Source organism: Caloenas nicobarica, chromosome 27, assembly GCF_036013445.1.
Source record: "Caloenas nicobarica isolate bCalNic1 chromosome 27, bCalNic1.hap1, whole genome shotgun sequence".
Classification (NCBI taxonomy): Eukaryota; Metazoa; Chordata; class Aves; order Columbiformes; family Columbidae; genus Caloenas; species Caloenas nicobarica.
The window spans coordinates 4,423,867-4,444,978 of NC_088271.1; the positions used below are offsets into that span (position 1 = coordinate 4,423,867).

The following is a 21,112-nucleotide window of genomic DNA, read 5'->3' on the forward strand; positions in this document are numbered from 1 at the left end:
GGTGCCGCAGTGGGGGGGAACCAGCCCCTGCACCCCCAGGAGCTTCTCTGGCCAGGAGGGGCTGTGGGGCAGAACCAGAGGCAGAACGGGGCGGGACCCGTAACCCCCCTCCCCTCCAATTAACAGCAATTAGCGGCCATAAAGGGGCTGCGGACAGCGAGGGTGGGAGCGCTGGCAGCAGCGGAGGGGCCGCCATGGCCGTGGGGGACCCGTACGCGCAGGTGAGGGGACCGGGGGGTCCCACCCTGGGGTGCTGGTGGGGGACCCTGCCCGCGGGCTTGGGGTGCTTGTTGCAGACCTGGGGGTCTTGTGCCTCCCCCGGGGGTTAACCCCGCGGGTGGCTGCAGGTGCCGTGGGCTGGGTGTCCCCTCGGGTCACCTCCTTGGTGGCACCTCGTGGGGTGCAGGCTGCCTGGTGGTGCATCAGCTGTGGGGTCCTCGCCCTGTGTGGGTGCTGCCCCCCAGCTGGGCTCCTCTTGGGGGTCTGGCAGCCACAGCACCTCGCAGGGCTGCTCCTCACAGGTGAGGAGCGTTGGGTGCTGCCCAGGCACCCACTTGTCCTGCTCCTTGCCCAGCTGACCTGGCTGCTTCTTGACCCGCATCCTCCTGCCTGCGCCTTGGTCCAGCTCAGCACCGTGAAGGTGCTGCTGCTGCTGTGAGCAGGTAGCGGGACAGGTTCTTGCTTATCGCTCTTGCTATTTTGTATCACAAATGATCGCTATAGCTGTAGGACAGACCTGGACCATGGTCTGTTCTCCCTGGGGGCACAACGTTATTCTGCAGAGGTGCAGCATCCACCATCGTGGTGTGATTGAGGTGCCAGCCAGGGCAAAGCAAGGAGGGTTTCTCTGCTTGAGGCATCGTGTGTTGCTTTGTCACAAACCACTGGCCAGGCTGGGGCTGAAGTGACTGCAGGACTGAGCCAAGTGCCCCGTGGAGCCGCGATGGGACCTCCAGCCTGTGCCAGCCCCTGGAGGGGAGCTGGGCAGTGGCTGAGGGGTGAGCTGGGCCATGGCAGGGATGCTCTTATGTCCAGCTGTGATTTCAGACTCAAATCTGTTAGTGGCTTGCCAAGAAGCTGCACATGGTGCAATTTTTACTTCCCCCAGTGGCTACTGCTCATAAAAGATAATGGTTTCCTGCTGCTGCACCTTTGCGGAGCAGCCCTTGTGGCCCCAGCCTACCCTTGATTTCAACTGCAAAGTCAGACCTTCAGTCATCCTCCTTGGGTGTGAACCTGAAGTTCGACCCCTTCCTTCCCCCTCCCCAGATTTCCAGCCTGTTCAGTGCTTGTTTGATCAGCTTTAATGATGCATTAACACACTGCAGACCTGGAAACGTTTGCTGCAAGCCAAGTTCCCTGGATTTGCAAAATGGGCGAAACCAGGGTGTTTTCTCAGGCCCTGGGTTCTGGCGGAAGGCTGGCTCCAGCACACTGGCCAGGGGGTGATGTGTTAGAGCCCCATTCCTGCTCTGCAATAGCTCCTGGAGTTTGCAAAAGCAGATTCATACTCCCATCTCAGCCTGAAAGTTGTGGTTCCCTGGCCTGGGAGACTGTGCCAGCTTGGGGCTGAGTATTCACCCTCTTGCTCATTGATGGGGTACCTGCAGCAGGGGGTTGAGGTTTTTTTAGCCCAGTTTTTACCTCCCTACCCCCATGGTGTTGTGCTGCTCTGCTCGTGTTAGCATGGGGTCCTGCTCCCTGCGGGGTGGCTCCAAAGAGGCTTTTTCCAGGCGTGAGGGAGGAGTTAATACTCAGGTGTGAGTGCAGAGGGAAGTCAGGGCTCACTGTGCTGCAGAACTCCCACTTGATCAGCACCCAATGTTTGCAGAGGGGAAACCGAGGCTGGCAGCACCGAGTCCCATGGGTACCAGTGGGTCCTGTGCACGAGGCTGCCTGCTGTGGCTGGCCCCAGGGAGCTGAAAATTTTGGGGGTGAAAAGACGACAGGGTGATTTTCCTTATTGCTGTCCCTGTTCTCTGGCCTGTTGCTGGGTCTGCAGAGCCGGTGACGGTGTCTGGATCCGCTCAGAAGTTGTGTTCAGTTTTAGGCCCCTCACAACATAAAAGCGCTTGAGGTGCTGGAGCGAGTTGAGAGAAGAGAATGGAGCTGTTGAGGGGCTGGGGGGGAGACCTTCTGATCTCTGACCTGCCTGAAAGGAGCTTGGAGCCAGGGGGGGTCGGGCTCTGCTCCCCAGGAACAAGCGCCAGGACCAGAGGAAACGGCCTCAAGTTGCGCCAGGGGAGGTTGAGGTTGGATCTGGGGAACAATTTCTTCCCCAAAGGGCTGTGGGGCATTTGAACAGGCTGCCCAGGGCAATGCTGGAGTCACCATCCCTGGAGGGGTTGGACAGACGGAGATGACGTTCTCAGGGACATGGAGCAGTGCCAGGGGTGGGTTATGGTTGGACTCGATGGTCTTGAGGTTCTTTTCCAACCAAAATGATTCTATGATTCTACCTGCTTCCAAGCCTGATATCTCTGCCCAGCCAAACCATTCGGCCACATCCCCAGCATGCTGGGTGTTCAGAAATGCCTGTGCTTGGCATCTTCTATATGTCCAGAAACTTCTGTGCAGTAGCAGGTGTGGTCGTGTCCTTGGAGTGGGGCAGAGACCCCCATGCCAAGGACAGCAGAGGTTTGACCTACCTGGGGAGAAGTGGGAGTCCAGCAAAGGCACCTTCACGCACATCTGGAGAGCAGCTGGGTGCTGTGTCCATGGCTCACCCCACTATGGCGATGCCGAGCACCGGGCAGACTGTCCGAAGTGAGAGCTGTGGGGAGGGCTGTGGTGCTGGGTTCGGAGGCTGGTGGCCAGATGCTTTCCTCGTCTCTTGGCCGTGGCTCTCTGCAGCGGTCCCTTCCCTCCTGTGTCCCCGCAGGGTGCCCGGGTGTGGATCCCTGACTCTGTCGATGTCTGGAGGGTGGCAGAAATAACCAGAGGCTATAAGGAAGGAGATACCGTTCTCCATCTCCGCCTGGAAGATGGCTCGGTAAGGCTGGAGCTGTGCAGCCCCGCGGGTCCCTGCTGTGTTCCCCCCATGGTTGAACACCCCCAGATGGGAGATGGTTCACCTCTGCACCCCCAGACCAGCCTGGCTCCTCAGCAGTGTGCAGAGGGGCTCAAACACTGCCTGGATGTGTCCTGTCTGGTGTCTGAGCAGGAATCCAAACTGTTGTGGCCAGTTCTAGCTCACTGTGCCCTGTGTCCCTCGACTGTCCTCTGTCCCTGACTGCCTGGTGAACTGGTCCTCCCTGCCTGATTCCCAAAAGGCCTCCAGCTCAGCTCGCTGTGGTTGGGCTGTGGCTCCTGGTGACTATGCAGGGACAGCAGCTGGACTCAATGATTCTCCTGAGTCCCTTCCAACTTGAGACATGCTATGACTAACAGCCCACGCGTGGCCTGCAGACAACATCCCTCCTGCAGGCCCATACTGCCTTTGCGGGGCTGGCTGACCCCACTCAGCTCTTGTCCTGCTCCATCTCTGTCCCCGCAGGCGCTGGCCTACCCCATCGAGTCCCAGCTGCCACCCCTCTGCAACCCCGATTGCCTCTCGGGCGCCGATGACCTGGTGGCCCTGAGCCACCTGCACGAGCCGGCCGTGCTGCACTCGCTGCGCCAGCGGTTCCTGGAGGCCAACGCCATCTACACCTACTGTGGTGAGCCCCAAACCCTCCTGCTCCCCATCTCCTGCCCCTTTCCCGCAGCTCCTGGGGACAGTGGCCCCTCCTGCCCTTTGCTCTTCCTCCAGGTATCATCCTTGTTGCCATCAACCCCTACAAGCCGTTGCCCATTTATGAGGAGGAGGTGATTTATGCCTACAGCGGCCGTGAGATGGGGGACATGGATCCCCACATCTTTGCGCTGGCAGAGGAGGCGTACAAGCAGATGGTGAGGTGAGAGCGTCACATGGGGAAGGGTTGGAACCATCTCTGAACCATGGTGTGTCTGTGGGGAGTGGTCCTGCCGGGTCACGGCATCCCAGGCTGGTTGGGTTGCAGGACCTCTGTAGATCCCCCAGCCCAGCGCTGCTCACGCAGGGTCACCAGAGCAGATCACACAGGTCGGGCCAGGCGGGTTTGAATGTCTCAGAGAAGGAGACTCCACAGCCGCTCTGGGCAGCCTGGGCCAGGCTCTGGCACCTCCCAGCAAAGAAGTTTCTCCTCCTGTTCACATGGACCCTCCTGTGTTTCAGTCTGTGCCTGTTGCCCCTCACCCTGGCGTTGGGCACCACTGAACAGAGTCTGGTCCGTCCTCTGACACCCACCCTGAGATATTGATCAGCACAAATAAGGTCCCTCTCAGCTTCTCTTCTTCAGGTTGAACAGCCCCAGCTCTCTTTCATCATCAGAAAGATGCTTCAGACCCTCAGCATTTTTGTAGCAGGCTGTCCCCAGCTCATGTTCCTCTCTGCCAGGTTTGGGAAGAACCAGTCCCTCATCATCAGCGGTGAGTCAGGCGCAGGGAAGACGGCGTCGGCCAAGTATGCTATGAGATACTTCACCACCGTCGGGGGCTGCCTGGGTGACTCCAGCATGGAGGAGAAGGTGCTGGCCTCCAGCCCGCTCATGGAGGTGAGTCCCCAGGGATATCCATGGGGACAACTGGGGTGTCTCTGCAGGCTCTCCCTGTGCTCCTCATGGGCTGTACCCTGCTGTGATGCCATATCTGTCCCCTCTGTAAAATGTTAGGCAGGGACTGACCTATTCCGGAGCACCTGGAGATCTGGGGTGTACTAAAATCTCCTGCCCTCTTTCCCTACCAGGCCTTTGGAAATGCAAAGACAGCCAGGAATGACAACAGCAGCCGCTTTGGGAAGTACATCGAGATCGGCTTCAGCCAAGCGCGTGTCACAGGGGCCACCATCAAAACCTACCTGCTGGAGAAGTCCCGTGTCACCTTCCAGGTGGGTCTCTGGGGTGGTGTGGGGGCAGGACTGAGCGAGAGCCCAAATCCCCTGAGCAGGAGGGTGTTCCTGCTGGTTATCCCTCAGAGCTGCTGGGGTGAGCTGGGCAAGGGAAGGTGTCCCTTGTCCCTAAATTTGGGGCTGCAGCACTAGTGCAGGGGAGCAGAGCGGCCCAAGGTGACCTGGTTTCTCAGTGATTTTTTTTTTTTTTTTCTTGATGATCCGCAGGCAAAAGCAGAGAGGAACTATCACATCTTCTACCAGCTCTGCACCTCAGCCACCCTGCCTGAGCTCCAGGGCCTGGGTCTCCGTGAGTGCCCTCATGTCCCCCTCGTGTCACAGCTTGATGCTGGCCTGTCCCATGCTGGGCGGTGCCAGGCCCCGCTGCCCTCCAGCCGGGTGCTGGAGGAGGTTCTGCTGCCGATGGGCACCCCGGGGTGGGATGTGGGTGGTCAGGAGACCCTAGGGCAGGTTGTGCTGGTTCACAGCCTGACACGTGTCACCCGCAGGTGGGGCAGAGTCCTTCCACTACACCTGCCAGGGCCAGGACACCGCTGCCCAAAGCACCAGCGATGCGGCTGACCTGGACGGCACACGGCATGCCTTCTCACTCCTGGGTACTGTTCTGGGTGGGCACAGGTGGGGAGGGGGCGGGCAGGGCTGCTCCCTAGGGCTGGTTGTCGCACCACCCTCACCCTGATGCTGGTGAAGAATTGCTGGTGCCAGACACCCTGGTGCTGGGAACCCTGTTGTCACCAGCTGTTCCCATTGCCCTGGTGTGTGTGTGATGCAGGGGGTCAGACCTGCATGGGTTAGGGGGAGCCTGGGAGGTCCCTCATGCCTGGGTTGTGACCGCAGGTGTCCCCGAGGCTGACCAGCTGGAGCTGTTCAGCGTCCTGGCTGCCATCCTGCACCTGGGGAACATCGTGGTCAGAGGGAGGGACCGCCGAGGGGACGGCTGCTTTGTGGAGGTGGGTGAGAACCTGCTGCCCGCACCCCATGTCCCAGTCTGTCCCCTGACCTGTGCTGGCTGCAGGAGCCACATCTCAGCAATGCCGCGGTGACGGTGTCTGTCCCCTTGCAGCCTGATGATGAGGCCCTAGGGATGTTCTGCTCACTACTGGGTGTTGAGGCGTCACAGGTGACACGCTGGCTCTGCCACCGCAAGCTGGTGACTGCTGGTGAGACCTACCTGAAGCCTCTCGCCAGGCAGCAGGCGCTCGACTCACGGGATGCTCTGGCCAAGCATATGTATGGGCAGGTCTTCAAGTGGATGGTGAGCAGGGTCAACCGTGCCCTGCGGTCACTGGAGGGCCATCATACCTCCATTGGCATCCTGGACATTTATGGGTAAGAGCAGATCCCATCTCCTGGGATGTATGAAAGAGTGTGGTCCTGGTCCTGTGTCAGCTGTGGGTTTGGAGCCACCAACTGCTCCGGCTGGGACATGAGGCAGTACCAGTCCCTGCAATGGGGCTGGTTGAGTGCCTGTGTCCAGCTGGGGTGGCTCTGCCCGGCAGGTCCCTCAGGCAGGTCTCTACTGTCCGCAGGTTTGAGATGTTTGAGCTCAACAGCTTTGAGCAGTTCTGCATCAACTATGCCAATGAGAAGCTGCAGCAGCTCTTCAACCTGGTGGGTGTCACCCAAATGTGCCTCCTTGCTGGTTGGTAGCTGAGGGTGGGCCCTGCGCATCCCTGCCGTAATGTTGCTTTTGATGCTCTCTGCCTGGAATGTGGCTGGTGCTTCAGTCCCTGCAAATGTGGGACTCTGGGAGGTTGCTGGAGCTGGGCATGGTCCCCTCCTTTCTCCCAAAATGCTCCTCTTCCAGGAGAAGGGCCGCTCAGGTGTCTTATGGAAACCCCTACCTGCAGTGTGCTGGGTGACTGGTCACCTTTGTCCCCTCCTGGCTCAGTCTTGCTCTGCTCTTCCTGCCCTCCAGCACATCTTCAAGCTGGAGCAGGAGGAGTACGTGACTGAGGAGATCCCTTGGGTCTTCATTGACTTCTGTGACAACCAGCCATGCATTGAGCTCATCGAGGGCCGGCTTGGCATCCTGGACCTGCTGAATGAGGAGTGCAAGGTGGGCAAGCAGTGCTGGGGCCAGGCTGCTGTGGCCACCCAGAGCCTCCCTTCTGACCCCTTTGCCTTTCAGATGCCTCAAGGCAGTGATGGCAGCTGGGCCCAGAAGCTTTACCAGACCCACCTCAGCAGCTCCCACTTCCAGAAGCCGAAGAGACCCACGGATGCTTTCATTGTCTGCCACTTTGCTGGCAAGGTAGGGAAAGCTGTGGCAGCCCAGCCTTGGGCAGGGGCTCGACAGGGGCTCCGCACCAGTGGGCACCCAGCCTGTCCTACCTAGAGCTGGTGGGGGCAGCTCCTGCACCTCCCAGGCTGGGACTGAGTCCTGCTGGCTCTGCTGCTGTAAATGTGCTTAAAAGTGGTGGATAACAAAGATGGGGACAGACTTTTGAGCAGGGCGTGTTGTGATAGGACAAGGAATGATGATTTTACACTAAAGGAGGGAGATTCAGGCTGGACACGAGGAAGGAATTGTTGGCCCTGATGGTGGTGAGAGCCTGGCCCGGGTTGGCCAGAGAGGTGGTGGATGAACCATCCCCAGAGACATCTCAGGCCAGGCTGGATGGGGCTCTGAGCAACCTGAGCTGGTGCAGATGTTTAAAAGGTTCTTAGGGACATGGTTTAGTACTAGAGTTTGGTTATGGTTGGACTCGATCCTGAGGGTCCCTTCTAACTGAAATGATTCTATGATTTGATGTCCCTGCTCATGGCAGGGGATTGGACTAGATGAGCTTTAGAGATTCCTTCCAACCCAAACCGTTCTGTGATTCTAAGTGCTGGGCTGCAGCTCTTTAACTGGGGGTAAAAACATGGAAACTGTGGCTGCGATGGTTCCCATCAGCAGCCCTGCAGCAGGGCAGGAACTGGGCAGTGTGGCCGCCACCAGCTCTAGTGCCTGCAAGGACTTTTCCCAAAAGCTGTGTCCAAGCAGAGCCCTGCACCAAACCAGGTGGGGAAGCAGCAGGCTAATGCTGGTGCTGGCCTTATCTCCCACCAGGTGGAGTACCAGTGTGGTGGGTTTGTGGAGAAGAACAGGGACACTGTCCCAGAGGAGCTGGTGGGGCTGCTGAGAGCCAGCAAGGTGAGAGCCACCACGAGTAGGGGCTGTGTAGGGCAGAGCCTGGATGGCCTGTGAGCCCAGGAGCCCAAGGCTGGGACGATGATGGCGTAGAAGGTACAAACCATGCAGGGTAAATCCCTGTCTGTCTGCTGGCATAGCCCTGTGCAGCGCTGGCCATGGTCAGGGTGTCCTGAGATGTGGGTGCTCCCCACCCCATTCCTCTGCCTTGGGCTTCCCCAACTTGGGGGACACTTGGCCATGTCCCTGCTGAGGGGGAGGGAGGGTCCTGCTGCTGCCAGGTCTGTAATGCTGTCACTCCTCCCTCCATCCTGCGTGGTCCTGGCAGAAGGTAAGGGACATCTTAGAGCATTCTCGAGTGCATCTGGGAAGGTGCCTGTGGCTTGCACTTAATTTTTCCTGGGGGAAGCAGCACCAGCAGCACAGCTGGATCTGGCACATCTGGGCTGGATTTTCTGGCACATCTGGGCTGTAGCAGGGCGGAGGACCATGCACTGGGCTGGCATCTGTGGAGCCTGTGGTGGTTTGGGGCTGTCTCCTGGTGGTGGTAGCTCTCTGGATGCTGGGTGATGCTTGCTGGGAGCTCTGCCTGGCTCTCACAGCCCTGCTCTCGCAGTCTGCCCTGCTCGCTGAGCTCTTCCTGGAGGAAGGGGACGGTGCCATGTCCCTGCAGTCCCGGAGGTCCAGCGGGCCCAGGATGACTGGTCGTGCTAGCCGCAGATCGCTGCCCACTAGCCAAAAGAGCAAGAAGTCCATCTCCAGCCAGGTATGGGGTGTGGGGGAAATGTGTGCTGGGGCTGGGGGAGCCTCAAGAGGGACCCATATGTGTCCTGGCCTGGGGAACCCCCCAAGCCCCAGGATGCTCCTACCAGCCCTGACCCTGCTTGCCTTGTCCTCTGCAGTTCAAAGCCTCCCTGAAGCGACTGATGGAGATGCTGGACGGCACCACGCAGCACTACATCCGCTGCATCAAACCCAACGATGGGAAGCAGCCCTTTGTGTGAGTGCCTGGGGGACTGGGGACACTGTGGGGCACTGCTGTCCCCCAGTCTGTCCCTCCTGCCCTAGCCCTGCATAGCTTGGAGTGTGCCAGGCTGGTTGGGATCCATTCTGGATCAGCCCCTCTCTGCCCCAGGTTTGACTCCAGGAGGGCAGTGGAGCAGCTACGAGCCTGCGGAGTCCTGGAGACCATCCGGATCAGTGCCTCGGGATACCCGTCCAGGTACCCCCTGCTTCAGCAGCACCCTGGGTGCTCCCCACTCCAGCCACAGCACGTCTGACCCCGCTCTGTCCCCCACAGGTGCACGTACCAGGAGTTCCTGGAGAGGTACAGGGCTCTGGTGAGCAGAGAGGAGCTGAGGAGCACCAACAAGAAGCAGATCTGCAGCCTTGCCCTGGAGAGACTGCTCCAAGTGAGGGTCCTGCCTGGGGGTTGCAGCTGTGGTACCAGAGCATCCTTTGCAAATGCTTCTGCTTGTCTTAAGAAAGCCCTTGAGGTGCTGGAGCGGGTTCAGAGGAGGGAAGGGGCTGGAGCACAAGTGTGATGGGAACAGCTGAGGGAGCTGCGGGGTTCAGCCTGGAGAGCAGGAGCTGAGGGGAGACCTTCTGAACTCCCTGAAAGGAGCTTGGAGCTGGCGGGGGTCGGGCTCTGCTCCCCAGGAACAAGCGCCAGGACCAGAGGAAACGGCCTCAAGTTGCACCAGGGGAGGCTGAGGTTGGATCTGGGGAACAATTTCTTCCCCAAAGGGCTGTGGGGCATTGGAACAGGCTGCCCAGGGCAGTGCTGGAGTCACCATCCCTGGAGGGGTTGAACAGACGGAGATGAGGTTCTCAGGACGTGGGGCAGTGCCAGGGGTGGGGGGAACAGTTGGAATCTATGATCTTGAGGATCTTTTCCAACCAAAATAATTCTATGATTGTATGTGTGGGTGCCCAGTGGGTATGGGAATGGGTGAGAGGAGGAGGAGCTTGGCCTCCAGGGAAGTTGAATGGGGAGGTTGGTGCCATGAGCAGCATTATTCCTGAGGGACTTTGGCTGGGGAATGCTTTGTCTCTGGCACTCACTCCACCTTTGCACGCAGGACCCCAGCAAGTACCGGTGTGGGAAGAACAAGGTGTTTTTCCGGGCTGGCCAGGTGGCTCAGCTGGAGGAGCTGCGGCACCGGCAGCTGCGGGCAGCCTGCACGCTGCTGCAGCGGCACCTGCGCGGCTGGCTGGCGCGGCGGCACTTTGCACAGATACGCGCTGCGGTTGTCTGTCTGCAACGCCATGCCCGGGGCATGCTGGCCAGGAGGTGAGCGGGGGACAACATGGCTTGGAGGGAGCTGCAATGAGCTGAGACAGAGCTCAGCCTTGGGATCAGCTGGCTCTGGGCTGGGCTTTGAGCTGGGTGTCCCTGTGCTATGGGCTGGGCTCCTGGCTTTGTTACCCCTTGCCCAGCTCTGCCCTCCTTGCAGGTTTTCACAGAATCCCAGGCTGGTTGGGTTGCAGGACCTCTGTAGATCCCCCAGCCCAGTGCTGCTCACGCAGGGTCACCAGAGCAGATCACACAGGTCGGGCCAGGCGGGTTTGAATGTCTCAGAGAAGGAGACTCCACACCCGCTCTGGGCAGCCTGCGCCAGGCTCTGGCACCTCCCAGCAAAGAAGTTTCTCCTCCTGTTCACATGGACCCTCCTGTGTTTCAGTCTGTGCCCGCTGCCCCTCACCCTGGCGTTGGGCACCACTGAACAGAGTCTGGTCCATCTTCTGACACCCATCCTGGAGATATTTATTATGTCCCTCTCAGCCTTCCCCAGGCTGAACAGCCCCAGCTCTCTCAGCCTTTCATCATAAGATGTTCCAGACCCCACAGCATCTTTGCAGACCTGAATATTTTGTCACCCTCTCTCCAGCTCTTTGCACTCCCTGCAGTCATTGTCTCCCCGTCCTCTCTGCAGGTTGGCCAGGCTGCTGCGAAGGACCAGGGCTGCTGTGACGCTGCAGAAGACCCTGCGGATGGTTCTGGCCCGGCGTTCCTACCTCCGCCTGCGCCAGGCCGCCCTCACCATCCAAGCCTTTGCCCGGGGTTTGTTTGCCCGACGTCTTTACCAGCAGGTAGGAGCCTGGCAGGGCGGGGGGTGCCCCGATCCCACCTGGGGGGCTGTGCCACTGCCCCATATCTCCCCCCACAGATGGTGTGGCACCAGAAAGCCGTGGTGATCCAAGCCGCTGTGAGGGGCTGGCTGGCCCGGAGCCACTACGGCCGTCTGCGCAGGGCTGTCATCTACCTGCAGTGCTGCTACCGGCGGGCGCGGGCACGGCGGGAGCTGCGGCGGCTGCGTCTCGAGGCACGATCGGTCGAGCACTACAAGCAGCTGCACAAGGGCATGGAGATCAAGGTGATCCAGCTGCAGTGCAGGCTGGACGAGCAGGTGGGTGCTGGGTGCTGGATTAGGCATTTGGTGGGTCTTCCCTGACAACTTCTTAGCAGTCCCTGTGCAGCCAAAACCATGTCTACCCTTACCTCCAGCCTGCTCCCAGCCCTGAGGTCGGAGCTGACTCTGCCTGATGCGTCCCCAGGCAGGATTTGTGCGTCTGGTTCTTGTTCCTGGATTTCTAATGCTCCCTATGGATGTGGGGCTGGTGGTTCTGGGAGGGGCTGGGCACCCTCCTGGGTGCTGGGTTGGGTGCAGCAGTGTCATACTGGGAAGAGCTCAGCATGGTGTGTTCTCCCACTATGGTCCTGCCAGCACCATCTGCTGTTGCCATCTGGGTGTCACCGCTCCATTTCTGGGGGTGTCTGTTGGGAGGGAAGGAAGGTTCCTCTGGTGTGACCCTGTCTCTGGGTGTTGGGAGAAGCAGGCCTGGAAAATCCTGCTGTTGGGGCTGGCTGGGAGGTGGGAAATGGGCTATAAAGCCATAGCAAAGCTCACGTGGCTCCATGTGGGGTGAGATATCATGGAGAGCTGCTCTCCCAGGCCTGACCTCCTTTGAGGTGATGCCAGAGGCCAAGAGCTCCAAAGAGATGGGTGAGAAATGAAGTGTCCAGGTTCATTGCGGAAGAGCAGCCTGAGTATGCATGGTCCATCACTGATGGGAGTTGTGTGGGGATGTGTTCATGGCCACCTGCCTGACGTGCTCTGCCTGTTGCCCCCAGGCCCAGGAGAAGCAGCGGCTGGTGGAGCAGCTCTCGGGGCTGAACGCTGCCCATGCCGAGGAGGTGCAGCACCTGCGGGCCGAGGTGCAGCGGCTGCGGGAGGAGGTGGCCCGGGACAGCCAGGTCCAGCAGCTGCAGGAGCGTCTGGCCGAGCTGGAGAGGCTCAGCATGAAGAGCTGCCTCAGCCAGGAGGTTGAGGAGCTCAGGCAGGTCGGTCTGTCTGGGGGATGCTCTTGTTGTTCTGGGGCTCTCAAGGGACCTGGCCACACGCTGTGTTTCCTGCCGTGGGGTGGTCCCTGGAGAAGGCCTCTGGCTGTACCCATCCCTCTGCTTTCCCGCAGCGTTTGGCAGAGGTGGAAGCCACGAAGCTGCAGCTGGGGGAGGAGAAGGACGCCGTGATCCAGCGCATGTTGGAGCAGTCGCAGGATCTGGAAGGTAAAAGGGGTCCCTGGGTATGGGCTGGTGCTGCAGGCTCCATGTGTTCCTGCATGTCCCCTCGCAGAGGGGTCCCGGTTTGGCCTGTCCCCACCCCGCTGTGTCTGTCCCCACAGAGCAGCACCAGCGTGCGGCGCGGGAGAGCTGGGGGCTGCGGCAGGAGCTGGAGGAGGAGCGGGCGCGCTACCAGAGCCTGGTGCAGGAGTACACCCGTCTGGAGCAGGGCTACGAGAACCTGCGGGATGAGGTGGCCTTCCACAGGGTGAGGGGCTGGCGGGGACACGGGAGGACCAGGACAAACCCCGCTGGGTTCCCTGTGGGGAGCAGCAGTGCTGGTGGGTCCAGGGCACACACTGTGGGAGAAGTGGGGTCCCCAGCTCGTGTGCTGGGGGGTCCTCAAGCCTCCTCCTGAGGCCATCACTGCTCTGCCCCAGCTGATGGCCCAGCAGGTGCTTGGGGTGTGGGGGAACAACCTTGTTTTCTCTTCCCCACTCAGCAAAGCACCCTGAGACGATCCCCTTCATCGGAGAGCTTCTTGGGCTCCGACAGCAGCTACATGTCCTTGTCCACAGCTCCCTCACGAGATGGCTCTGACCAGCAGGCTGAGGCTAGTGGTGACACTGGTGGGGACAGTGGGGTGGGGGTGACATGTGGACTGTCCCTTCCCCTGGCTATGGGGACAGCTGTGCCCTGGGGCTCTTGACTGGGAGCTGGTCCAACGGTGAGGGGTGCCTGCAGGTGTTCTGGTGCTGGACATGAGGAAGAAATTTTTTGACCTTGAGGGTGTTAAAACACTGGCCCAGGTTGGTGTGTTGTGAGACATCCCAGGCCAGGCTGGATGGGGCTCTGAGCAACTGGTGCAGATGTCCCTGCTCATGGCAGGGGTGGCACTGGGGGAGCTTTAAGGTCCCTTCCAACCCAGACCATTCTGTGATTCTATGGTGTCGAGCACTGGCTGCCATGCCCAACCCTGTCACTGCACGCAGGGGCTGGAGGAGCGCTGGCAGCCGGTGATGGAGGGACCAGAGCCCAGCGGTGAGGTGCTGCTGAACGGCAGCATGGGGCAGGATCCCATCGGGAAGGCGTACAGACTCCTCCTAGGGCAGCTCAGTGCTGTCAACGAGGAGCTGGCCCGGACCCGGGAGGAGCTGCGCAGGTCCAAGGCACCCATGGAGCCGGAGGAGAGGAAACCGCTGGAGTTCCTCAAGCGCAGGGTGAGCCTCTGCCCCACTGCCGTGAGCAGGGCCAGGTCTGTGCTGCTGGTGTTGGCCTCATCCTGCTCTGCTCCATCTGCAGAACATTGCTGAGCTGCTGGGGCTGGGCAGGAGCCCGGAGAAGGTGGCAGCGGATGATGACTTGAAGCATGCGTACGATGCAGTGCAGGTTGCCAACAGGTGAGTGTGGTCACAGGGAGGTGGTCCCCAGCTGGGGCTGGTTTCCTCACAAGGAGCTGCTGGATCCACACTGCTTGTGGTGCTTTCCTTGATGTTTTAGCAGCTGCTGTGCTGCTGGCCAGCTGCAAATCCTCTTTGAAGCAGCCACCTCCTCAGGGGCTGTTGGTACTCTAGCCCCAGCTGAGCAAGGGTGGGCAGCCCCTCATTGCCCCACTGGCTGTGGGGTAGCCCTGGCTGTGTTTTCTGGGGGCTGGAGCATCCCCGCCTTGCTCTGAGCACAGGCACAGCCACAGCATGAGCAGATGGGATGCCCTGGGCTCAGCAGGAGCCTCCTAAGAGGGCAGGGCTGGTGCAGCCTGTCCCTGGGCTGTGCCCTGTGTGCTCTGGGCTCCGAGCAGCTGGAAGGGAGATGCTCCGTTAACACAGTGGGATCTGTGCTGCCCCCAGGGTGCCTGGGCAGGGGGAGAGTTCCCAGCTCTGAGGCTTTGGGGGAAGAACACCTTGTGTAGCAGCTGGAGGAGGCTGGTGCCTCAGTTTCCCTGGGTCTACGTGCACAGGCTGCTGGCGAGTCAGCTGCGGGAGGAGAAGCAGCAGCATGAGGAGGAGGTGGAAGGGCTGCACCTCGACATCTGCTCCCTCAAGCAGCTGAACCAGCAGCAGGCAGCCCTCATCCAGGACCTGCAGCGGCACCAGGGGCAGGAGGGGCTGCAGACACATGTCCTGCGACTCAAGGAGGAGAACTGGGTAAGGAGGCGGGGGGAACTGGGACAGGCAGGACCAGGCTTGGGGCTGGATTCCACCCCTGTGTCCTGTGGTGAGCTGCAGGGAGCAATGTGGGGGACCCTGTTGCATCCCCCCAGCTCTGTTCCATCGGGGGGTGCTGGTGGGGTGTCGGTGGGGTGTCCAGCTGGGGGAGGCTGGCTGAGCCCTCCTGGGGCTGTCCCTGCCCAGGAGCTGGCCCAGAAGCTGGAGAAGCAGGAAAGGACCACGCTGAAGCTCCAGAAGCAGCTGAAAGCCTATGCCAAGCAGATCCAGGAGCTCACAGGCAAGTGCTTGCATGGGAGGGAGGTGTGGGGCTGGCTGGAGGGTCACCAGCCTGGTCTGGGGATGGAGCATCACCCAACCTCAACATGGGGAGCGGAGTCACCCCAGACAGAGATGCTGGGGAACATCAGCTTGGACTGAGCTGAGCGGACCTGATTGGGGTCCCACAGCCCAGGACACAGCAGGACGTGACCTGCTCTCCTCTCCCCCAGGGAAGAGAGAGGCTACTGGGCCAGCGCAGGAGTTGGCAGCGTCTGCTGTGGTCCTGTCCCAGTCCCCCATGGTCCCATCCCTGGCTGGGATGTCCCAGGCCATGCTAGCGTGGAGGATGGAGGATGAAGGGCGCATTATCAAGGCCATCATCACAGGTAGGGTTTGGAGAGAGGGAGACTCTATCCCCCAGCTTGATCACTGCTCAGGTTTCTTGCCACTCACTGTGTGTGCTCCTCCCTTTGGTGTTGCTGGTGCAGCATCCTGCCTGGCCTAGCGCCCACTTTCCATATCTGCCTGGATCCCGACTGTCCTGCTTTCCCCTGCAGATTACAAACCCCAGAGCAGCCCCGGGGCGCTCCCAGACCTGCCGGCCTATGTCCTCTTCCTGTGCTTTCGTCATGCAGACCACTGCAGTGACGAGCCGCGGGCCCGCTCGCTGCTGGATGCAGCCGTCGATGCCATCAAGAGGGTCATGAAGGTGCTGGGCTTGGGGGTGTGGGCTGGGCTGAGGAGCAGGAGTTTCACTGGCCAAGATGGGGGTGGCACTGGGGCAGCAGCCCCCAGGACACAGCGTGTGCCAGACCACAGTGGCCAGCCTGAGCATCTCCCGGGGCGAGGGGTGTCCCTGGGTGCCACGAGGCTCCTCTGAAAAAGTCTGACAGTTCTGCACGTGGCTCATGGAGCTACCATGGGATATGAGGTCTTGCTGCTGTCACCACAGAGCCCCGCTGACCCCCGTGCTGTTCCCTCCCGCAGAAGCACAGTGATGACTTTGATGTGGTGGCACTCTGGCTCGCCAACACCTGCCGGCTCCAGAACTGCCTGCGCCAGTACAGCCAGGATGAGGTAGGGCTGAGCTGCTGGGCTCTGTCACCTCCCTGGGAGGGTGGGAGCTTAGTGGGGACAGGGTTTGTCCCCACCTGGGGCTGCATGTTCTTTGCCCCGATCCCAGGTAGTCAGGGATGCGCTCGGTTCCCCTTCTTGCTTGGGGACCCAGCTGTGTCTCCTGGTAGCGCTGGCTCTGACCCAGCCTGTGCCCGCAGAGCTACTGGCAGGGGAACACAGCGCGGCAGAACGAGCATCGCCTGCAGAACGTGGACCCGCAGAACTCCTGCCGCAGCTTGGGTGCCCTGGCTGTCCAGCTCTACCAGCAGCTCATCCGCACCGCTGAGAAGCGGCTCAAACCCATGATTGGTACGGCCGGGGCTGGGGGGCACTGGGGGATGCTGGTTCAGGGAGGGAGTGCTGTGCTCAGCGGTGTGAGCTGCTGGTTCTGCTGCAGGGGCTGCACCAAAGGGGGAAGGTGGGCTCTGAACTGTAGGTCCCTCCATCTGTTCCTTGAGCAGCCTGGCTGGGGAGCTAAAGTGGCCTCAGCACCTCAGGGACCTCAGGCTGCAGCCATGAGGAGCTCTATTCCCCTGTGCCCTGCTTTGAAACTCACAAAGCAGGGCCAGCCTCTGGGCCACCTGTCCTGGAGGTGTCATTGGCTCTGTATCCCAGTTGGGGATGCAAGGGCTAAGGACCAGTGTATTGACTGCCTGAAACACAAAGCCGGGTCTCTGCCTTGTTCTGATGAGCCTCTTCTACCCTTCAGTTGCCGCAATGCTGGAGAGCGAGCCCATCCAGGGCTTGTCCTCCTCCTGCCCTCCCGGCCGCCGCCGCTCCTCAGCAGCCCCTGCCCACACGCTGCCCGAACTCCTGCAGCAGTTGGGCTCCTTCCATGCGGCGCTGGACCGCCACGGGCTGGCCCCTGCTGTGGGCCACCAGGTCCTGCGCCAGCTCCTCTTCCTCGTCAGTGGCACCACCCTCAACTACCTGCTGCTGAGGAAGGACACATGCTCCTGGAGCTGCGGCATCCAGCTCCGGTCAGTCCCCGGGCAGGATGGGTGTATCTGGGGGAGCGGGGATATGGCCCGTCCCGCCTGACCCGCTGTCCCGGCAGGTACAACATCAGCCAGCTGGAGCAGTGGCTGCGGGCGCAGGGGCTGCAGCAGAGCGGGGCACACCAGGTGCTGGAGCCCCTGGTCCAGGCTGCGCAGCTGCTGCAGGTGAAGAAGGTGACGAAGGAGGATGCTGGAGCGCTCTGCAGCCTGTGCACAGTGCTGTCACCCCAGCAGGTATGGGGAGGCTGGAACTTGCTGCCTCATCCTCTCCTGGGGCTCCTTGGGTGCCCCGAGGATGCTCTGGCACTGGAGTGGGACACAATGATGCACCCAGCCCGTCCCTGCTCATGGTCCCCATCATCTTCTCCAGGTTGTAAAGATCCTCCGGGCTTACACCCCAACGGTGGGGCTAGAGGAGCGCATCAGCCCCAGCTTCATCAGCAGCGTGGAGGTAAGTGGGACCCAGGGGACTGTCCCACGTGGGCCCCCTCCCTGGGGCAGCCCTGACCATGAGCTCTGTGTCCCCACAGAAGCAGCTGCAGGAGCAGTATGGAGGGGGACCCGGCCAGCTCCTGGTGGACACCAGCCACCTCTTCCCTGTGCACCTGCCCTTCGCTGCATCCTCCCTGCACCTGGACGAGCTCCACATCCCCGATGCCCTCAACCTGCCCTTCCTCATCCGCCTCTGAGCCCAGCCCGGCCCTGGGCTACACTGAGAGGGGTTCAGACCCCAGGGGTGGGGAGGCCATGAAGGTTTTGGGGGCAGCACTTCTACGCGTGTCGTTCTTCTGTTAAGCTATTTATTTATTGGAGTTCAGGTGCATGTTGTGGCACAGCCAGGGCCCACGGCAGTCCTGCACTGGAGCTTTTGGCTGTTTTTTAATCCTTTGAAGTTATTAAATGTCTTTGCAGATAACTTTGGTGTCTGGGGTGGTTGTGCTATTTGCAGGGTACAATGAGGGAGCTTGAAGACCATTGCTGGGATGTGGTTGGGTTTTTTTTTTTTTTTGAGCTATGGAATGGTTTGTGATGGAGAAGACCTTTAAAGGTCACCTAGTTCCAACCCCTTGCAAGTGGGAGATCTTTCACTAGATAATATTGTTCAAAGTCCCATCCAACCTGACTTAAAATGCTTCCATGGTTGGGTTTCTACAAGTCCTGTGGGCAACCTCTTCCAGAGTCCTACCACATTCATTGTAGGACACTTATCTCAAGTCCACTCTGAATCTAAAATCCAATCAAAATGCTCTTTCAGGTTTCCCCAAAGGGCAGCTGGGCCCATAGAGGGCCTGGAGGCAGTTTAGAGAATAGCAAGAGTCCCACATGGGCTGTGGCAAAGCACAGAGAACTTGTTGTACAAGCACAGAGGAGAAGTCTCTGGGTGAGAAGCTCTTCTCCTGATGGGGGATTTCAACTTTGCAGACACCAGGTTGGGGACTGTTCCCCTGCGCTCCCTCCCCTTCCCACACAGGCACGGAGCAGTTCTGGAGAAACAGCATTTAATAGAAAAACAAGAGAAAAGGTCCCAAAGCTACTCTAAGCCCCTCACCCCAAACCCACCACCCCCTCCTCCCGCACCCACTAACACCCCCCCAAGCACCCCCCTCCTCCCACACCTCCCCTAACCCACCCACCCCCAAACCCACCACCCTCCTCCCACACCCTCCAACCCCCCAGGCCCCCAAACACACTCCCCCTCCTCCCACACACCCCCAGACCCCCCCACCCCCAAATACTGCACCCCTTGTCTCCCAACCCCCCCCACCGTGTCCCCTGCTCTGGTCTAATCCCCCCCTCCCACCCCCCTGCTCCCTGCCAGAGCCCTGCGCTTGCTGGGGGGCTCTGCCGAGGGGCTCTGCCCCCGCTTCTGCCCCCGCTGCTCTGCCAGGGCAGCCTGGGCCGGTGGCAGCTCCATCCCCGCGTCCCTCCACAGCTGCGGGGGCTCCATGCCCAGCACATGGAACTCGGCCGTGCTCAGCACGGCCTCTCTGAGCTCGGGGACGCTGTAATCTGGGCTCAGAAGATCCTCGGGCAGCGCGAGGGATGAGAAGTCAGGCTGGGGGACGGCTGAGCTGGTGCCACCAGGGTGCCCTGGCCTGGGGCTGCTGATAGGAGCGTACTGGGCCACCCCCACCACATCCAAGGAGCAGCCGAACATCTTCAGGGCCTCTTGCAGTGGCACCTCCTCAATCACTGCAGGGTGTCCCACTGGGTCCCCAGGAGCTGTGTGTTGGGGGGCGGCAGAGGGGCTGGGGGGGCTGGTGCTGCCTGGAGGTGTCTCCATGGTGGTTGAAGTGCTTGGGATGCTCAGCGGTGCCCACTGCCCATCGATGGCCACTGGCAGCTCCAGAGGCGACGGGGCCACCGCACTCCCCTCTCTGCCACTGTCACCCAGGTCCCCAGGCACAGGGCTGCTGCCTGGACCATCCTGGCTGGACGCCACCGCACCCAGGGAGCAACCGAGTAGCTGCAGAGCCTCCTGGAGCAGCTCATCCTCTGGGATGGCCAGGTCGACTGCCAGGTCTGCCGAGGCTTGTTCGGCGGCGGAGGGGGTGGACGGGACGTTGCTGCCCAGGGGGTTCGCCACGGGGGTGGCTGTGCCAGAGGAATTGAGCTGTGAGGACAGCTCGCCCTTTTGCTGGTGGCCGGGCATGGCTGTTGGCAACAACGCGGGGCCTGTGGCCACCGCATTCCCCTCTGCACTGCTGCCACCAGTGTTCCCAGGTGGGGGGCTCCTTCTGGGACCGTCCTCGGTGACCTGCACTGTAGCCGGAGTGACACCAAACAGCCGATGGGCCTCTTGCACGAGCATCTCCTCAGACAGGTCAACGTAATCGGTGGAGTCCTCTGGGGCTTTGTTGAGGAGGGCAGCAGAGAGGTTATAGTGGTTGTTGCTGCTCCGGGGACTGTTCCTGCCCCCAGGTGCCCCCGCAGCGGTGGCCGTGCTGGGAACGTTGATCGGTGCCCATTGCCCCTGGACGTGCTGGGAGCCGGGGATGGAGGTCGGCAGCACCGGAGGGGCTGGGGCCACCGCTGTGCCCTGGTGGCCGTAGGGGATGGTCCACTGGATGTGGAACACCCGGGGGTCAAACCAGCAGCCACACGGTGCTCTCTGCAGACCTGTGTGGGGAGAGGGAGCCGTGCTGGGCTGGGGGGACCCTCCATGGGCACCCCCCGAGCCGGCCACCATCACCAACGGCCCCCGGTTCTGCCCAGTGCCGTATGTGCCGGGGGACAGGGGTGGTGGGTGCTGGGAGTGCCCGGGGTCGGGGATGGCGAAGGGGCCGAAGGTGCCGGGGTGTCCGAGCAGACAGGGGTGCCGTACCTGCTGGTGGGGCCGGGGGTGCCCAGGCTGTGGGGAAGGGCTGCTCCTGCCCGGGCAGTGGGCACAGGGGGGCTGAGCCTGCAAGAGAGACAGGAGCCATGGCCGGCGGTCACCTCCGCTCTTGCCCCCAGGAGCGTCCCGGGCTGCAGGGCTCAGGGTGGGTCCCTACCTGGCGGGTAGAAGGTTTGGGGGAGCACAGACGGCTGCAGGAGCCGCAGAACCGGCGGGGCCCGGGGGCCACGGGCTGGGAGCCGCAGTGGTGGCTGCGCCATGGTCCCTCTGGCCGTTGGTATCTAAGGACTCTTTGGGGTGTCCCAGGAAGGAATGTTGGGGCTCCCCGTGTTCTGCCCCAGCCCAAGAGCCTCCCCAGCTGCTCCTGGGCAGGGAAAGGGTTCAGGGGGGCTGGGCTGCCCCCGGCCCCCACGGGCGGCTCCCAGGGGCTGGGGCTGCAAGTGCCTTTGGCTGGAAGCCTTGGGCCGTTCCCAGAGCTGGGACATCCTTGGCACGAGGGGGACTCGGTGGGACGAGTCCCACGCCTGCAGTGCTGGCAGGAGGGTCCGGGCTGGGCAGGAGGGGTGGGCAGGGCAGGCGAGGTGGAGCTGTCGCACGGGATGGAAGGG

At 61.2% G+C, this 21,112-nt stretch overlaps 1 protein-coding gene across 1 annotated transcript; it reads left to right on the top strand.

Moving 5' to 3' along the window:
* Positions 1-194: 194 nt before the first annotated feature.
* On the top strand, positions 195-17,856 carry LOC135999290 (unconventional myosin-Vb-like). Its single transcript, XM_065652861.1, has 37 exons — positions 195-221; positions 2,882-2,992; positions 3,497-3,659; positions 3,752-3,896; positions 4,418-4,574; positions 4,766-4,906; positions 5,135-5,216; positions 5,416-5,523; positions 5,765-5,877; positions 5,991-6,256; positions 6,457-6,538; positions 6,846-6,986; positions 7,059-7,181; positions 7,983-8,066; positions 8,680-8,829; positions 8,966-9,063; positions 9,199-9,285; positions 9,364-9,475; positions 10,145-10,356; positions 11,000-11,156; positions 11,234-11,473; positions 12,199-12,408; positions 12,540-12,633; positions 12,750-12,895; positions 13,130-13,270; positions 13,620-13,847; positions 13,930-14,027; positions 14,585-14,771; positions 14,979-15,072; positions 15,284-15,439; positions 15,611-15,762; positions 16,041-16,130; positions 16,328-16,478; positions 16,879-17,149; positions 17,227-17,401; positions 17,538-17,618; positions 17,698-17,856. The coding sequence occupies exons 1-37, from the start codon at positions 195-197 to the stop codon at positions 17,854-17,856; spliced, it is 5,232 nt and encodes a 1,743-aa protein (XP_065508933.1).
* The last annotated feature ends 3,256 nt before the right edge of the window (positions 17,857-21,112 follow it).

Bases quoted from the DNA above. Each gene is read 5' to 3' on its own strand.
- LOC135999290 (XM_065652861.1), top strand. From the start codon at position 195: ATGGCCGTGGGGGACCCGTACGCGCAG. The intron at 11,474-12,198 runs GTGGGTGCTGGG...TGTTGCCCCCAG, and splicing joins AGTGCAGGCTGGACGAGCAG to GCCCAGGAGAAGCAGCGGCT. The intron at 17,402-17,537 runs GTATGGGGAGGC...CATCTTCTCCAG, and splicing joins CAGTGCTGTCACCCCAGCAG to GTTGTAAAGATCCTCCGGGC.